The following is a 16,711-nucleotide window of genomic DNA, read 5'->3' as shown; positions in this document are numbered from 1 at the left end:
GAACCGCCATATGTATCATCAAACTATTTTGCATTTCCTAAATAGCGAATTTTAAGGAATAAATAGCGATTCTTTACCATTCCTAATTTGCGATGAGCAAATTGCTAATTGCAAATTACCCATTCATTTCCATGGGCCAGGAGGCCCATAGGAATGAAGGTGCAATTTGCGATTAGCAATTAGCTCATCGCAAATTAGGAATTTTTCCAAGGGTGCAGGGGTGTCTCAAGAACACCCTGCTGCACCCCTGAAAAAGAAATTTGGGGGCATATGGCGCACATAAATTTTAAAAACATTCCTTTACCTCAAAAACGATTTTCAAGTCATAATTTGAAAACACTGCCCACGGGGAAATGACTTAAAATGTCCTTAAGACACATGAAAGTGTTTTTTTAAAGCCTTTGCAACTTTTTTGGGTCACTTTTAACATGGCTATGTAACTCAAACAGTCAAAATCTAAATTTACCATGCACAGGTGGGATCATATTTACAAGGAATTTGCTCCACGGGGAAAGGTCTTTTAATTTAATATGGGAAAAATAACATCAGAGACACTGAAATGCCTTATAAAGAAGCATACACCATTATGTCCTTGTCATAAATTTTAAAACCATTCCTTTTCCCCAAAAACGATTTTCAAGTCATAATTTGAAAACACTCCACATGGGGAAATGACTTAAAATGTCCTTAAGACACATGAAAGCGTTTTTTGATTGCCTTTGCAGCATGTTTGGGTCACTTTTAACATGGCTATGTAACGCAAACATTCAAAATCTAAATTTGCCATGCACAGGTGGGAGCATATTTACAAGCAATTTGCTCCACAGGGAAAGGTCTTACATTAAAATGGGAAAAATAACATCAGAGGCACTCAATTGCCTTATAAAGAAGCATACACCATTATGTCCTTGTCATAAATTTTAAAACCATTCCTTTTCCTCAAAAACGATTTTCAAGTCATAATTTGAAAACACTCCACAGCTCCTATGCACAAAAAAACCCTGTCAGTACTAATACTTCACATTTTCTCCAATTACAATTTCTCAAAGAAACAAAATCTATTTGTAAAACACTTGAGACAAAGCAACATTTGAAAAACACAACTTTCTTCATAATTTTCTCCTTAAAGCACACTATTCTCTATCTAAATTAAAGAAATCTTTTCTCACCTTAGCAAATACTTTATGAGTTTCAAAACAGTCTCAGAAACACACCAATTTGTCTTCAGCAGAGCAAAAGGTATGCACTCCAGAGTCTGCAGCTATCAAAAGCACAGAAATGCTGTAATTCTTCACACATATCTCTCATGTCACCCAATCAAAACTCTTCCCTCACTTTTTTCAAATCAAAACCCTTCCCCCCTCTGCCCTCTCTGCCTTTTTTGCATAGCAACCACCTCTTGGAAGACCTCTAGTGTTTGCAAGTTCACACAACAATGTTTCAATTGAACTCTGAACTCTCAGTGCACCTGCATATCCAGTGCATTCTTTCATTTAATGATTTTTTCTTGACCACTCAAAATACATCTTTCAAAGAACTCATCCATGCACCCTAACTTTCTGTTTTCAGCAATCAAAATCCACCAATCACTGTTACTGCTTCATTAACACAGAAACTCCACAGTTTTTTTCATTTTAAACTCTTATTTTTTCAACTGCCATTTCATTGCCACACTTCATCTGACTGCAGCAGAACTTTCTCTCACCATGTTTTCTGTCTGGATTGTTGGACATAGTTACATCTATTGGGCTCAGAGGTATGCTGAGAACAGAAATTTACCTAACCTCAATTTACAAGATGTGGAAATTAAGTGGTTTGGCCACAGAGGATTAAAATGTCACCAATTGATACCATTGGTGAAAACCTTTATGCATTTGCCAAAACCTGACCTGTTAATTGTGCACTGTGGAGGTAATGATTTGGGCACTTTGACTGGGGTAGGTCTGGAAATGCTTTTAAAGGACACCTTTGAGCAATTGATGGCACTTTTTCCTCAAACTGCCTTGGTATATTCAAATATATGCCAAAGACAGAAATGGAGGTGGTCAAACCAATTTTGTCCACAAATTGAGAAGTCGAGAAAGCATGTAAACAAATCTGTTTCAGCTTACATGAGAGACCATGGAATGGGCTCCATGTACAACAATAACTTGCGTTACTACATGCAAGATATCTACAGAGGAGATGGAGTTCACTTCTCAGATGAGGGCAACAGAATTTTCATTCTGAATTTAAGACTGTGCATTGGTACCTACTTATAAGTACCTAAATGTACCATAAACCCAAAAGCTCTTCTCAGAGCTACCCTACATCTGATCACTCACAATTATTATTTTTCTCTAACTTTTTTCACAAATTTTCAACAAAGTACGCTCCCGGGGCGCTACCCGGTACGCGAACCGGAAGCTAACCTCGCGAAATTTAAATGTTTTTTTTTTTTCGCACATATAAGCCTCCTCAGCCACCCTCAGAAAACCTAAGGGGTCAAGATAAGTCTACCGTGCCCCCTTCTACCCATTCTGAACATTATTTGCCCTCCATCTTGTATCTTAAGTCGACCGAAACACAAAATGGTGGACTCCCGTAACGCTTCAGGTTCGCGTACCGGGGCGCTCGCCAGTTCGCGTACCGGGGCGCTCCCCGGGAAGCGCACCATCAAAAAAGGTGGGAAAGTAATTTACAGAAAAACGACTGGAGACACTCTCACCAAATATAGATTAGCTCATACTACATACCAATCCCTATCATTTTCACAAATTTGATTGAAATTCCATTTAGCCATTTAGCCTGTAGACCTCTCTAAATACCGTGAGGTAAATTACTTCTCAAAACACATCTGAAGTGTTGGAATTGACAACCAATGAAAATGTTACTTTCATTTTCTACTTTTATTACCTGACATTTGATTGGTTATATACCTGAATATATATAAAGGAAGAGAAGGAAACACAGCCATTTTGACTACTACTTCTTGTTGTACATTTCAATTGGATTTTCACTAATCACTTCAACTTCTTTGTAAAGGTAAGTTGTTATTTTTAAAACTGAAGTATATTGTGCACCAAAAGTTAATATGGTAAACTTTTTCTGATAGTTATATACTATCCCTCTGTAGTAGTTATAGATTTAGATAGACTTCTCTGTTATAGTTATGGATGGAGTTAGGTTTCTCTTGTATAATTATGAAATTACTTACGTTAAATCACATACACTTTTTTATATTCCTACTTCCACTCTGATACTATACACTGCCCAAAGATAAATTCACTGATAAAAACTGCCTATCTAAAATTAATCCCAACAGTGCCCTATCTCTACTAATATATATTTTTTTTATCCAAATTTCAGGCAACATGGAAGGCGAACAGAAAGTTTAATTTCAAATTGTCCTGCAAGAGAGCAGCCAAGAATTAATTGATCCAAATTATATAGAATTTATGGATGAAACTTGGGACCAAGAACTACTGCAATGTGTGCAAGCAGTAGATGACCTCCTTCAAAATGAGGACATTTTACACCCTCAGAGATTACAAACTATGTTCAATGAAAATGACGACATTTCAGACAGTGAAATGTTAGAAATGTTATTATATTTTGAAACACAATCACAATAATAAATAATTGCTTAAAAAATAAAGAAATTAAAAAATAATCAACAAAACCAACAATCAATTAACATACAGTATTTGAAAAGTCTATCATTCTTTTTTCCTTATAGTACGCTCCCAGGAACGCTTCCCGGTTCGCGAACCGGGCGCTCCCCACGCAAAAAAAAAAAAAATATATTTTTTTTTGCCCTGCGGGGCCCTTTTAAAGCCTCCACATCAAACCTAGGGGGTCAGGGAGGATCTACTATGCCCCCTTATGGTCATTTCCCCCTTTGTTTTGGCCTCCTCTTGTCTCTCGATCCTACCGAGAGACAAGATGGCGGCCGCTCCGGACTGTTTAGAATGTTGACAGACACCGGAGAGCCAATCAGCTTCGCTTTGCGAAGTTCCGTTACGCGTAAAGTACGCGAACCGGAGCGCTGCCCAGAGCACGCTTACAGATATATATCTTTTTTTGAATGTTAATTTCTCAAAATCCACTGGAGCACATATATTGAGACCTAGCAAAGGCACATCGGGCTAACAGTCCCTACAATTTTGCCAAGTTTCGTGCAAATCCATTCAGCCGTTCGGGCTAAAAGTGAGGCCAACCGCCCTATGGAAATTAACATTGGAAAAACACGTTTTGGGACCCCCATTTTTTTTCTCGGCCCCCCCTTGACGAACCCCCCCCAAATTTTCAGGGGCTGCTCAGAAACAAAATGTTCCATTTTCCTGAAAATTTGAGCCAATTCCGTCCACAAACGCCAAAGTTATTAGACATAGAATTTTCAAAAATCCCATAGGGAAAAAATCCTAACTATATATACCTACTGGCGACCGCCAGTAGGTAATATATATATATATATATATATATATATATATATATATATATATATATATATATATTCACTGAAAAAACCATAGGTTATAGACCATATATAGTTAGGAATTAGCATTTACAAAACCTTGAAAATTCACTGAAAAAACCATAGGTTATAGACCATATATAGTTAGGAATTAGCATTTAAAAAAACTTATTTTACTCACACAAAACCATTGAAATTCCATATATAGTTAGTTGCACTAACTATATATCGCGCACCCGCAATCCACTGCTGATCATGTCACATATTACATCATTCATGACATGGTCAGTGACATCACTGATGACATCACTGATGACATCTCAAATGACATCACTGATGACATCACTGATGACAACATCCAGTGACTGTATTTTTCTGTAAAGTTAAAATATGTCTTGAGTGGATGTATAAGTGTCTGGATGAAGGATTTAGTAGGTGCATGACTGACTGTATGAGTGAGTGATTAAATGTGTCTCACTGAATGCATGGGTTAGTGACTAAACTGTCTTAATTTGTGCATCATTATGTCTGTTGTTCTGTAAACTGCTGCATGTGTTGATCATTAGCTATACGAGAGGCTATATGTGTTATTAATTGGTTGCCCAAGTATTTCTATGGGAGATTGAGTTTGTGTGGGGGTGGCTGGAAGGTGTGAGACTCTATGCATAGATGTGTGAGCAGTTTATTCACTAGGTGTATGAGTTCAAGAGTGCATGTGGAAACAGCTACATGGGCAGTTGACTGTGTGCATGAGTGTATTGATGAGTGAATGGATATCTCAATGCTACATGTCATAGTAAGTACATATGTAAAACACAGTACATGTGAGAGTTGGCATATATAAATAACTGTGCATGAGAGCCACTGAATGAGTGAGTGGTTGTATCGATCATTGTGAACTTGTATCAGGGATTGTATAAGAGAGTAAATATGTGTTAGTATATGTTTCAATAAGTAAGGTGTGTTTAACTGTATAGTTGAAGAAATGGAGGTGAGATTGTTTCTTTGCATGACTGACTGGGTGTGTGAGTAACTCCATGGATGAGTGGCAGTGTGTGAGTGTCTGTATACACTGAGTGTATCTAAGGTTATATTAGAGTCTGAAGAGGTTTATCGTATTATCGTATTAGCACAAGAATGATGTCAAATGAGATGTCATTAGTGATGTCATCAGTGATGTCATTTGAGATGTCATCAGTGATGTCATCAGTGATGTCACTGACCATGTCATGAATGATGTAATATGTGACATGATCAGCAGTGGATTGCGGGTGCGCGATATATAGTTAGTGCAACTAACTATATATGGAATTTCAATGGTTTTGTGTGAGTAAAATAAGGTTTTTTAAATGCTAATTCCTAACTATATATGGTCTATAACCTATGGTTTTTTCAGTGAATTTTCAAGGTTTTGTAAATGCTAATTCCTAACTATATATGGTCTATAACCTATGGTTTTTTCAGTGAATTTCAATGGTTTTTTAATAGCAAATATCATAAGCTGTCGAATGTCAAGTACGTGGTAAGTAAAAACATTTTCGTGTTTATGCACACTGATCTGCTTTGAATGCTGCCCCCCACCCCTCATTTCTATTAGGAGTACTCTCTCTTTGCAGATAGTGAAGGGTAGTTAACGCAGCCCTTTGCCCCCTTTGTAATCCGTCGTGCCTGCTTCTCTCTCCATTTGATTGATTGTTCTCTTTGGTTCATTCTCTATTTACAAACAAGCACAGAGTCGCAATACTCTGTTTAGTCTTTGCAGATAGCGAAAAATCGTGTAAAAAAACAAAAGGAATCGAGCAAAATCAGTAGGCCACTAATGGGATCTCTTTTTGACCTCGCTAAAATAGAAACATTAGGAACAACCTGTTGAAAATAGCAATGCGTATGTACATAAGCGGCGTTCATTTGTGTTCACAGTACCCCTTGTTGATTGTTTCAATCGAGCATTGAATTGTTCGAAGTTAATTCTCTTAAGGATCTTCTCTACCTGCAAACGAGGAAGAATAGGAATATTCTCTCTCCCTTTGCAGATAGTGAAGGGTAGGTAACGCAAGCCTTTAACACGTCGTACCTATTTCATTCCTCATTGATTGATTGATTGTCCGAACATTGACTGTTTGGGAATTAGTTCTTTTTGGAGGTATTCCCTGTTTGCAAATAAACGTAGGAAAATCTTTGCAAGTAGTGAAAGGGTACGTAATGCGGACCTTTCTCCCCCGTTGTAATCTGTCATGCCTATCTACTCCCCACTGATTGATGCACCTTTTTCACCCGGACCATTTACTAGAGATACGTCATCTGGCCCGACCAGAGAGCACCCCTAGTGAAAAGGACATATGCAATAATAACGAAGTGATCACTGTATCCTGTTAACAGAAACTTTACCATGAAACAACCTGGAAAGAAAAAAATAGGAAAACGAAAATCAGTAGGCCACTGATGAACATGAACTTTTATTAAACAACGAACAAAGAAACGATAACATAACGTAATGATAAAACCTATTAATGTCCTAGAAACAAGACAACGTTAAAATATGCCAGTGGTGAGAGACCAGAAAAACAGTAAGAGAAACCAAATCACCCCTCGCTGTCCCACCGCCTGCCACGCCAAAAAAATCGATAGACTAGGGAAAATGCAAGTCAGTAGAACATCCGCCCCCACTCTGGAAACTTCCAAGGTGGGGCAGGGTTCCGGCTACGCCCAGCCGGGAGCAGCCCATATAAGGCAGGTCCTGCTGCCACGCCTCGGCCAGGAGATCCTACCGTAGGGTGTAGCCGGAGGAGAGGCCGAGGCCAGCGGGACCCGGCCAGGGGATTGCCTTTACAATGCTGAACAGTTGCAGGGGGGGGGAATGTCTCCTCGACCCTCCCCTCTCTCTCCCAGTCCGGCCGCGGTGGCCCTTGAGAGTTGCAGGTAGTCCCGCCACATGCTCTTCCGGTCCGGCCACCAACGGTCGGGGGGCCGAGGCCAACGGGATCCGGCTGCAGCCGATAAACCAAGAAACCCGTTCATGGGGCCAGAGCCAGGGGCGTCCGGCCGACATCCACCGGAAGCCCGGCCCGAAGACGGACGGGACACTTCTTTCTTTTATAATGGCTGCGACAACACTGGGGGGGGATGTCTTGCACATGCCTCCGACCCCCCCCCCCCCTCGTCCTCATCGCCTGGTCCGGCCATAACAAATCTCAAGCGAGACGCCGTGGGGTGCACTGGGAGGGAGAGACGGTGCGAACAGGCCTCTCCTGCCTCCCCAGGTGGAGGCTTCCCAGCTGCACCCTCAGCGCTCCAGGCGCCCGGAAAAGGGTTCTTCCACTGTGGCCATGCTGCAACGTCTCGCCCGGCAGGGTGGAGCCCGTCCGCTCATGTGACCCCGCGATCGCCGGTAGCTGCCGAACTCTCAAAATGGCGGTCGACCTGGCAAGAGCGGGCCCAGCATAAAGAAATGGCCCGGTCACTGGTTGACTCCACCACCGTAGTCCTCCACGACCTTGAAAATTCTAGAGGAGCCGCGGGAGTCTCCGACCCCCGATGGGGAATGACTGCCATGATCGCCCGTGGAGTGACGAAACTGTATCCGCGGGACGTCGGCGCTCCCATGCTGGCGCCAGCCTCACTTTGAATTACTAGAATCCTGCAGACCTCACTTCCGGTGAAAGCACAGTGTGACCCGGTAGGAAAAATTATTGCACCCCCTCCCCTTTTTGACTGATAGTTCAAACCACCGATCCTTTCCTTTGCCCTTTTAACGGAACTTTGGACTGCCTCCCCCTCTTTTACATTTTCTAGAGAAAACAAAACATTAACCACTACATTAGCATAGCAGTTGACACCAGAACTGTTTTCAAATTGAAAACCAACAACATCTTCAACAGAATCCTTTTTGTTTCTGCTGTGACCCTGCTACAGCACAGGCATTGTCCCCAGCAGTAATTCTGCAATGCCGGTAAGAATAGCTGTGGTGCCTACTGGACTCACTCACCCCCGCGGCGCCCCACGCCGTTTTTTGCTGGGCGGCAACTTACTAGACATCACTTTCGTGCCATCTAGATTTCAGCGCGTTCTGCTGCCTTGGAACTATTCGCACAACAGACCGCTACTGACAAGAATATTTCATTATTGGTGCTGTCAATTTCAATAAATCTATTGGATAATTCAAAAGAAATTGCCACGGTCTCTTCGTTGTTTAAATGTTTTTACTGTTTTTGTTTTCTTGTATATATTTATATGTTATTAAAGTTTTATATTCCTACTACTTTGTTGGAGTGCTATATATTTTTAATGTGACACATAATTGTAAAAACTTTGATGTACAAAGAGTCATTCCTGGAATCTTCCGCTTCAGGCTCGGTCCCCTCCCCAATCACAATACAGGATGGTTTTCAGATAGTAGGAACACGTGTGGTGTGACGGATCTCATCGGGTGTGGGCCTTGATCTACTATAACTCCTTTGAAGAGGGGTGATTCTTTACAGCTGGGGCCATAAACTACATCTGCAGGGCTAGCTGATAGCCTGGACAATCGGACACAGAGAAAGAGGAGTGTCAGAGGGTGCGGTAGTGAATAGGGCGAAAGGGAGGTGTCGGGCGGGCACAGAGTGTGATTCTCAGGGAAGAGCAGCGCAGATGGGGGGAGGTTTATTGCCCATGCATAAGACAGAGAGCGGTGGTGACCAGTGCCTAGGGAAGATGCTTGCGTGGGTGAGGAGCCATGCTACGAATCGACAGCGTGCAGAGAGTGGGTCTGGTCAAGACATCTAAAATGGCTGCCGTGCACGACAAAAGTGTGGCATTTCAAAAAAGGCAAGATGGCGCAGACAATGTTTTTCAACACTTCCTCATTTCCTTCGAATCGAACGTTAACAGACGTTGGGGCATATTACCAAAGTTAAGCGATATTTATCGCTAACGATGCTTACCAACCAATTTTTTACCACTAAGCATCGTCAGAAATTATCGAAGATAAACCTTGCTATTATCAAGGTTTATCGCAAATGCGATAATAAACGGCCGCAATGCATGAATATCGCTAAAAACTCAGCGATATTCATGCATTACCGAGCTAATGCTCTTAGCCATGTTATCCACCTCCCATTGGATAACATGGCTAAGAACTGCTCAGGGCAGGTGTTACTTTTTGGAGATATTCGCGCTTAGCGCGAATATCTCCAAAAGTTGGTAATAGGAGATAGATATCTTGCATGTTGTAATGCAAGTTATTGTGGTATATGGAACTCATACCATAATCTCTCAGGAAAGCAGAAACTGATCCTTTTGGGACCGCCTAAAAAGGCCTAGGGGGTGAGGAGTACTCTACTTTGCCCCCTTTTCACGTTCCGAACTATTTTATTTTACTCTCTTCTGTAATTACACAAAATAACAGCGATAAGATGCATCGGAGACACACAGTGAGAGAAAGGAGGCCGGAGATGAAGAAGAGATGTCAAATACACATTGGAGATAATATAGTGGCAGAAGGCAAGTAAATATGAGTAAACTTACCATGTAACATAAAAATGTTGCACTCTATACTATAAGTCTCATTTTATACTACAATCACTTCGCTACAACCTCATAAATTAAAAATAAAAATGAATAATGTCTCAAACAATTTTTGATTTCTAAATATAAATTTATTCTTCAGAATTTTCTAAATTTGAAAGAACTAGTAACATGTCCTCATCAGCAATGTCCTCATTAAAAGTCTCCAATGATGATTCTTGTAACTCTATGGTCTCCAAACACTCGATAAATTCGCCATCAAGAGATTGATCAAAAAAATCATTCAAGTCATCTCCTCCTTGTGACAATATTTCATTATTGGTGCTGTCAATTTCAATCAATGTAGTGGAATCATTCAAGTCATCTTCTCGTGACAATATTTCATTATTGGTGCTCTCAATTTCAATCAATGTAGTGGAATCATTCAAGTCATCTCCTCCTTGTGACAATATTTCATTATTGGTGCTGTCCATTTCAATCAATCTAATGGAATCATACAAGTCATCTCCTCCTTGTGACAATATTTCATTATTGGTGCTCTCAATTTCAATCAATGTAGTGGAATCATTCAAGTCATCTCCTTGTGACAATATTTCATTCTTGGTGCTGTCCATTTCAATCAATCTAATGGAATCATACAAGTCATGTCCTCCTTGTGACAATATTTCATTATTGGTGCTCTCAATTTCAATCAATGTAGTGGACAATTCAAAAGAAATTGCCACGGTCTCTTCATTGTGAGCCATTTTATTTTGAAATTGCTTGCTGTAAATTGCAGAAAAAAATAATCACTTTCATTTATCGTTTTTAGTAATACATAATATAAAACTAACTTCATCAAGTATTTAGTATAACAGAAGGACTGCAAATAAATAACAGAAAACATTTTTCAAATTATCTTCAAGTGTACAACATAGTTCCCCTTACAAATTAACAACTCACCTTTTTAAAAGTAGCAGAAGTGTTAGTACTGTGTAAATCAAACACCAGAAATTCACCACCAAAAATTCCTCACAAATGTACCTCAGACAGTAGTATCACAAAATGGCTGTGGTTTCCTCTCATTTGACATATATACATAACCAATTAACTTTCATCACACACAAATACAAAACCAAAGTAACATTTTAATTGGTTCTAAATTTCAACACTTTCAAATGTGTTTTCCCCATGCAATTTTCCATAGGACATTTACATACGTCTACAGCCTGAATGGCTGAACGGAATTACACCAAACTTGACAAAATGGTACATCAAACCTAAGAGGTCAGGAAGGATCTACTATGCCCCCTTATGGTCATTTCCCCCTTCGCTTTGGCCTCCTCTTGTCTCTCAATCCTACCGAGAGACAAGATGGCGGCCGCTACGGACTGTTTGGAATGTTGACAGACGCCGGAGAACCAATCAGCTTCGCAAAGCTCCGTAACGCGAAAAGTACGCGAAGCGGAGCGCTGTTACAGATATATATCTTTTTTTGAACGTTAATTTCTCAAAATCCACTGGAGCACATATATTGAGACCTAGCAAAGGCACATCGGGCTACCAGTCCCTAATATTTTGCCAAGTTTCGTGCAAATCCATTCAGCCGTTCGATTATTATTATTTTTATTTTTTTTTGCCCCGCGGAGCCCTTTTAAAACCTCCACATCAAACGTAGGGGGTCAGCGAGGATCTACTATTCCCCCTTATGGTCATTTGCCCCTTCGCTTTGGCCTCCTCTTGTCTCTCGATCCTACCGAGAGACAAGATGGCGGCCGCTACGGACTGTTTGGAATGTTGACAGACGCCGGAGAACCAATCAGCTTCGCTTCACAAAGCTCCGTTGCGCGAAAAGTCCGCGAACCAGAGCGCTGCCCGGTCCGCTGTTACAGATATATATCTTTTTTTAAACGTTAATTTCTCAAAATCCACTGTAGCACATATATTGAGACCTACAAAAGGCACATCGGGCTACCAGTCCCTACAATTTTGCCAAGTTTCATGCAAATCCATTCAGCCGTTCGGGCTAAAAGTGAGGCCAACCGCCCTATGGAAAACTCAATGTTAAAAACACGTTTTGGGACCCCCCTTTTTTCTCAGCCCCCCCTTGACGAACACCCCCCAAATTTTCAAGGGCTGCTCAGAAACAAAATGTTCCATTTTCCTGAAAATTTCAGCCAATTCCGTCCACAAACGCCAAAGTTATTAGACATAGAATTTTCAAAAATCCCATAGAGAAAAAATCCTAACTATATATACCTACTGGCGACCGCCAGTAGGTAATATATATATATATATATATATATATATACAACACCAATGCCACTAATGACTGCTGAACACTAATTACAGGACGGGGGCCTCCGACGTGGTAGTGGCCTCGCATAATAATACAGAATCAAAGTTCCCAAAGGAACGGCACAAAGCACTCAGCAGGGTTCAGAATGCAATTTATTAAGCCAAGCAGACATGTTTTGGCGACAGAACCTTTATCAATGCCTGTTTGAACGGGAAATGTTTATTAACAATTCTTTAGTCACACTCCCATTGGACAAGCAATCATGGCTACAAACAAAGGATTGCATATTCACCACAAGTTGGTTAGTTTATTCTGCTATCACAGTATGTGTTCACTGATATTAGTAAATCCCAATGGAAAATACCTACGTAATCGTAATTTTCATTGTTGTCAATCTGTAACCCACCATGGATGCGAGTCGTATGGTATGATTAATTAATTACACATTTTGGTCTATTGAGAACAGTCTTTCCACTCCATTTAAAGCCAAAGGTAATTGCCACTTCACAAAGTCAATTTGTTTGAATCTTTCATCCTCGTCCAACTGCACAAATTACATTTCATATAATTGTATATATATATATATATATATATAGACAAACACACACATTTATATATATATATATATATATATATATATATATCCACATATATATATTGCCTACAGGCGGTCACCAATAGATAGTTATAGTTACGGCCTAGTTTCCATAGACAGAGCGGGTTTTGTTTTTTGTTTTGCTAATAACTTAGGCACCGTTTGATGAACCTACAAAAAAAGTTTCAAAACTAGTTTGCAACTCCCTTTAGCTGCTGTCTGGACAGTTTTAGGGGGAAAGCGACAAGTAGGGACTGAGGAAAAGGTGTGACCCAAAATAAGTTTTGTCCATGCAATTTCCCATAGCAATTTTAGACACAACTACAGCTTGAACAACTGAATGGAATTGCACCAAATTTGGCAGAAAGCTGGATCTTTGTCCAGAAAAATGGGTTTTTGAAATGTGGTGTAAATCTGCTCAGTAGTTTTGGTGTTATTAAAGAAAAAAGATTTATGTACATCTAGAGATGTGAATCCACTGCGGAGGATCCGCAGATCCATGCACCAACAGCAATGCCGTGATTGTCTGGCCGCTACCTGAGAGAAAAGTTGCGACTGCCATTTTGTGACTCATGACAAGGTTACAGGGGGAATTAAATAAAAATAGGTTATAAGGATTCAGGATAGAGGTATTCTAAACCCATGGAACTGGTGGAGGGGTCTGTAAGGGACCCTCATGGGCAAGAAATTCCCCAAAAGTATTTTTTTGGGTCGTGCGATTATCTGTTATCTGTTGATCCACGGCTGTGTTCAACGCCGTCTCCGTGTGAATAAGTGACGGATCCACGGATCCAAATCTGCGGATCCAGATCCCCATTTAAAAAATACACCCTCTCACACCCCAACACAACCACTCACACACCCACTCACACATCCATACACCCACTCAGACCCCCTCTTACACACCCATACAGTCACTCACACAACCATACAGTCATTGATGCATCCACTCAGAAGCCCAGAGAACCACTCACACACAGTCTCACAGACCCAAACAGGCACTGACACACCCACACACACATCCACATATATACACATATAGCCACTTTCACACCCACTCACAGACCCACACAGACACTTACACACCCACTCACAGACCTATGCAGCAAAACCACTGACACACCCACTCACACACCACTCAGAGACCCATACTGCCACTTACATGAACACTCATACACCCACCCATCACACTCTCACATCCCCACATTGCCACTCACATACTCACTCACACATCCATACACACATGCCCATACAGCCACTCACACACCCATACAGCACGGAGACATCCACTCAGGGACTTAGAGAACCACTCACACACAAAATCACAGCCCCACAGTGGCACTCACACACCCACTCAGACAGCCATGTATGCTGAATGTGGGGGGTAGTTGCATTGGCCAACACCCAGCATGCAGCCAATCCCCGCTGTGCACGGGCAAAGGCCATTCGTGGTGTTAGGTTGGCTGCACATCTGGTGTTGGCCACAGGGCCTGGTCGCAAGTAACTATAACGTACACCCTTGCGATGCGCTGCGAATTACTCCACATATTACATCACTCATGATATCATTGATAATATCACTGCAATGAAATTATTATTAAGAAAACTGTGCATGGCTTATAATTACCTTAGGACACAAGTTATAGCTACTGAAGATAACTATAATTGCTGAATTTCAATGGTTTTGTGTGTGTAAAATCTGTATCTAACTATAATGTCCCTGTAACCTTTGTGTTTTTAGTGACTGGTCTATCTATCTATCCAGCTATCTATCTATCTATCTATCTATCTATCTATCTATCTATCTATCTATCTATCTATCTATCTATCTATCTATCTATCTATCTATCTATATGTCACATATATAGATACACTTTAAAATATTTTGCTAAGGGAGTACATACAATATTAATTATTATAACATATATCATTGTACAAAGATGTCACATACCTTCTGAGTGTCTGCAGTGGTTCTTTGATGTTAATGATTCCAGTGTCTGGGTCTAGAGTCGTGAAAATGCATCTACAAAAATGAAAAACACAGCATGCGTTAAAATAAACTCACTTAAGCAGATGTAAAATAGATGAAAAAAGCCCAATGCTTTTTCCGTTCGATCGGTAGTAATCATTAACATCCCATTTTTCATCAACCTGGTACATATAACACAATAAGAATAAAGTGTTCTCCTTACCTATGGCAAGCCATGACTCTGTTCAGTTCCACATCACCAATCATGACTTCATCCCAAGAATCCTAGACGAAATGTTACAAATGATCACATGCCAGGCCTCCTGCAACCGTTTTCATTGTGCATTATTCAAATATTATGTGCATGCATAAGGATATATTGCCATCCAAGGATATCCAATCAATGAGTCACATGCAGCACATAAACAGGTTATTTTACCTGTCCCTTTAAAAATACAGATGCTCTTGTTTACCATTAAAGAAGACTCCAGATAGTCCCTAAAGTCACTGCAATGTGGTATGTGAGGTATGTTCAAAAGACATATCAACACAATTATACAAAAGGAAAAATGTGTTTATTTCCATGTTCGTGGATCCACTAAAATGCAATGGGTAGTTGAAATCATATAACCCTTGATGGCCCACCCTTAGCTCCTCAATAGCATGTCATTCACTGTTGAGGCTGCAAATGCATGGCAAGGATTGGAGAGTACAGAAAGTAAATGGGTAATTGAGTCCTATTGACTTTCTTTTTTTGCTATTGTCTCTATGACCCCTGAGGCCATGCATAGCAGTAGAGGAATAAAGGGCAAGCCAGAAGCAGTACCTGCAAAACCCTGGCTACCCCTAATTCAGAAACATGCTCATTTGTTAATCAGAACTGTGTGACCATAAATAAATATAGATGTGGCATGTGTAAACTGATTTGATAAGGTCTGCTGACATATCTAATTCTCCATTTCAATATGTAAACATTTGATTGATGTCAACACAAATCTTCTTCACATAGGTTTTCCGTGTATTATATGTGAGCAACCACACTTTTAAAAGCATTTTAAGTATGAGTTTAGATTTATCTTCCATCACATATCATGAGAATTATCAAAGGCGAAAGGTCAGTATTTAATGTGTTAATTCCTGCAAACACAGCAATTAAGAAATTCTTCTTCCATGAGTTTACCACAGGAAAGCTAGGTCAATTGACTTTGCCAATGCTTCTTTTGTTACTAATAGCACACAGAGAAAGTTTTACAAACACATGTCCACATCATCCTTTCTCTTACACACACACTTCTCTAAAATACACAATGCTCTTACATGCACGCAAAGACACCAGAAAGTGGTGGTGTTTAGGGCAGTAGTTGTTATGGTGGTGGTGGTAATTATGTTGGTAATGCTACAATTGCTAATGGTCCTGGCAGTAATGGTAGTGATAATGGTTGAGGTGATAACTATGGTGTTAATGTTGGTAGAAGTGGTTATGATGGTTGTGCTAAATTGGATTGTTGGATGAGTGTGGTGTTAACTGTTCTCAAACAACAGCCACACTCCCGGTCAGGGTGAACCACTAAAGTCACTAAATTAACCTGTACTTAACACTCAGAAAGCTTGGCACAAAGCAGGCAGGTCTAGCTTAAAGGCAATGTGTAACACAGTTATGCAGCACACAAACAGTAATAAAGTGAAAACACACACAAAGAAAAATCCCACAGCATTTTAGAAAAAGAGAGTACATTTTAATAAATTATTTGACACCAAATGACAAAAATCCAATAAGTAGAACCGGAGTTATGAATTTCTAAAGTTTAAGGAAAAATTCAAGCACCTAAAAATTCAAAGCGTGAACGGCTAACATCTGGTCGCACAAAACCAGGTCAAAGTCGAAAAATATTGCCGACCACCATGGAG

The 16,711-nt window shown here is 40.4% G+C and overlaps 1 protein-coding gene across 1 annotated transcript in view; it reads right to left on the bottom strand.

Moving 5' to 3' along the window:
* Window positions 1-16,711, bottom strand: part of LOC144763843 (mitochondrial amidoxime-reducing component 1-like) — a 318,064-nt gene that overhangs the window by 50,193 nt on the left and 251,160 nt on the right. The window contains exons 5-6 of the mRNA XM_078649815.1: window positions 15,027-15,088; window positions 14,786-14,857 (exon numbers count right to left, since the gene is read on the bottom strand). Of these exons, the coding sequence (XP_078505941.1) occupies window positions 14,786-14,857; window positions 15,027-15,088 (134 nt within the window). The remainder of the gene's footprint in view (window positions 1-14,785; window positions 14,858-15,026; window positions 15,089-16,711) is intronic.

Source organism: Lissotriton helveticus, chromosome 6, assembly GCF_964261635.1.
Source record: "Lissotriton helveticus chromosome 6, aLisHel1.1, whole genome shotgun sequence".
Taxonomy (NCBI): domain Eukaryota; kingdom Metazoa; phylum Chordata; class Amphibia; order Caudata; family Salamandridae; genus Lissotriton; species Lissotriton helveticus.
This window is presented reverse-complemented; position numbering and strand designations above follow the sequence as displayed.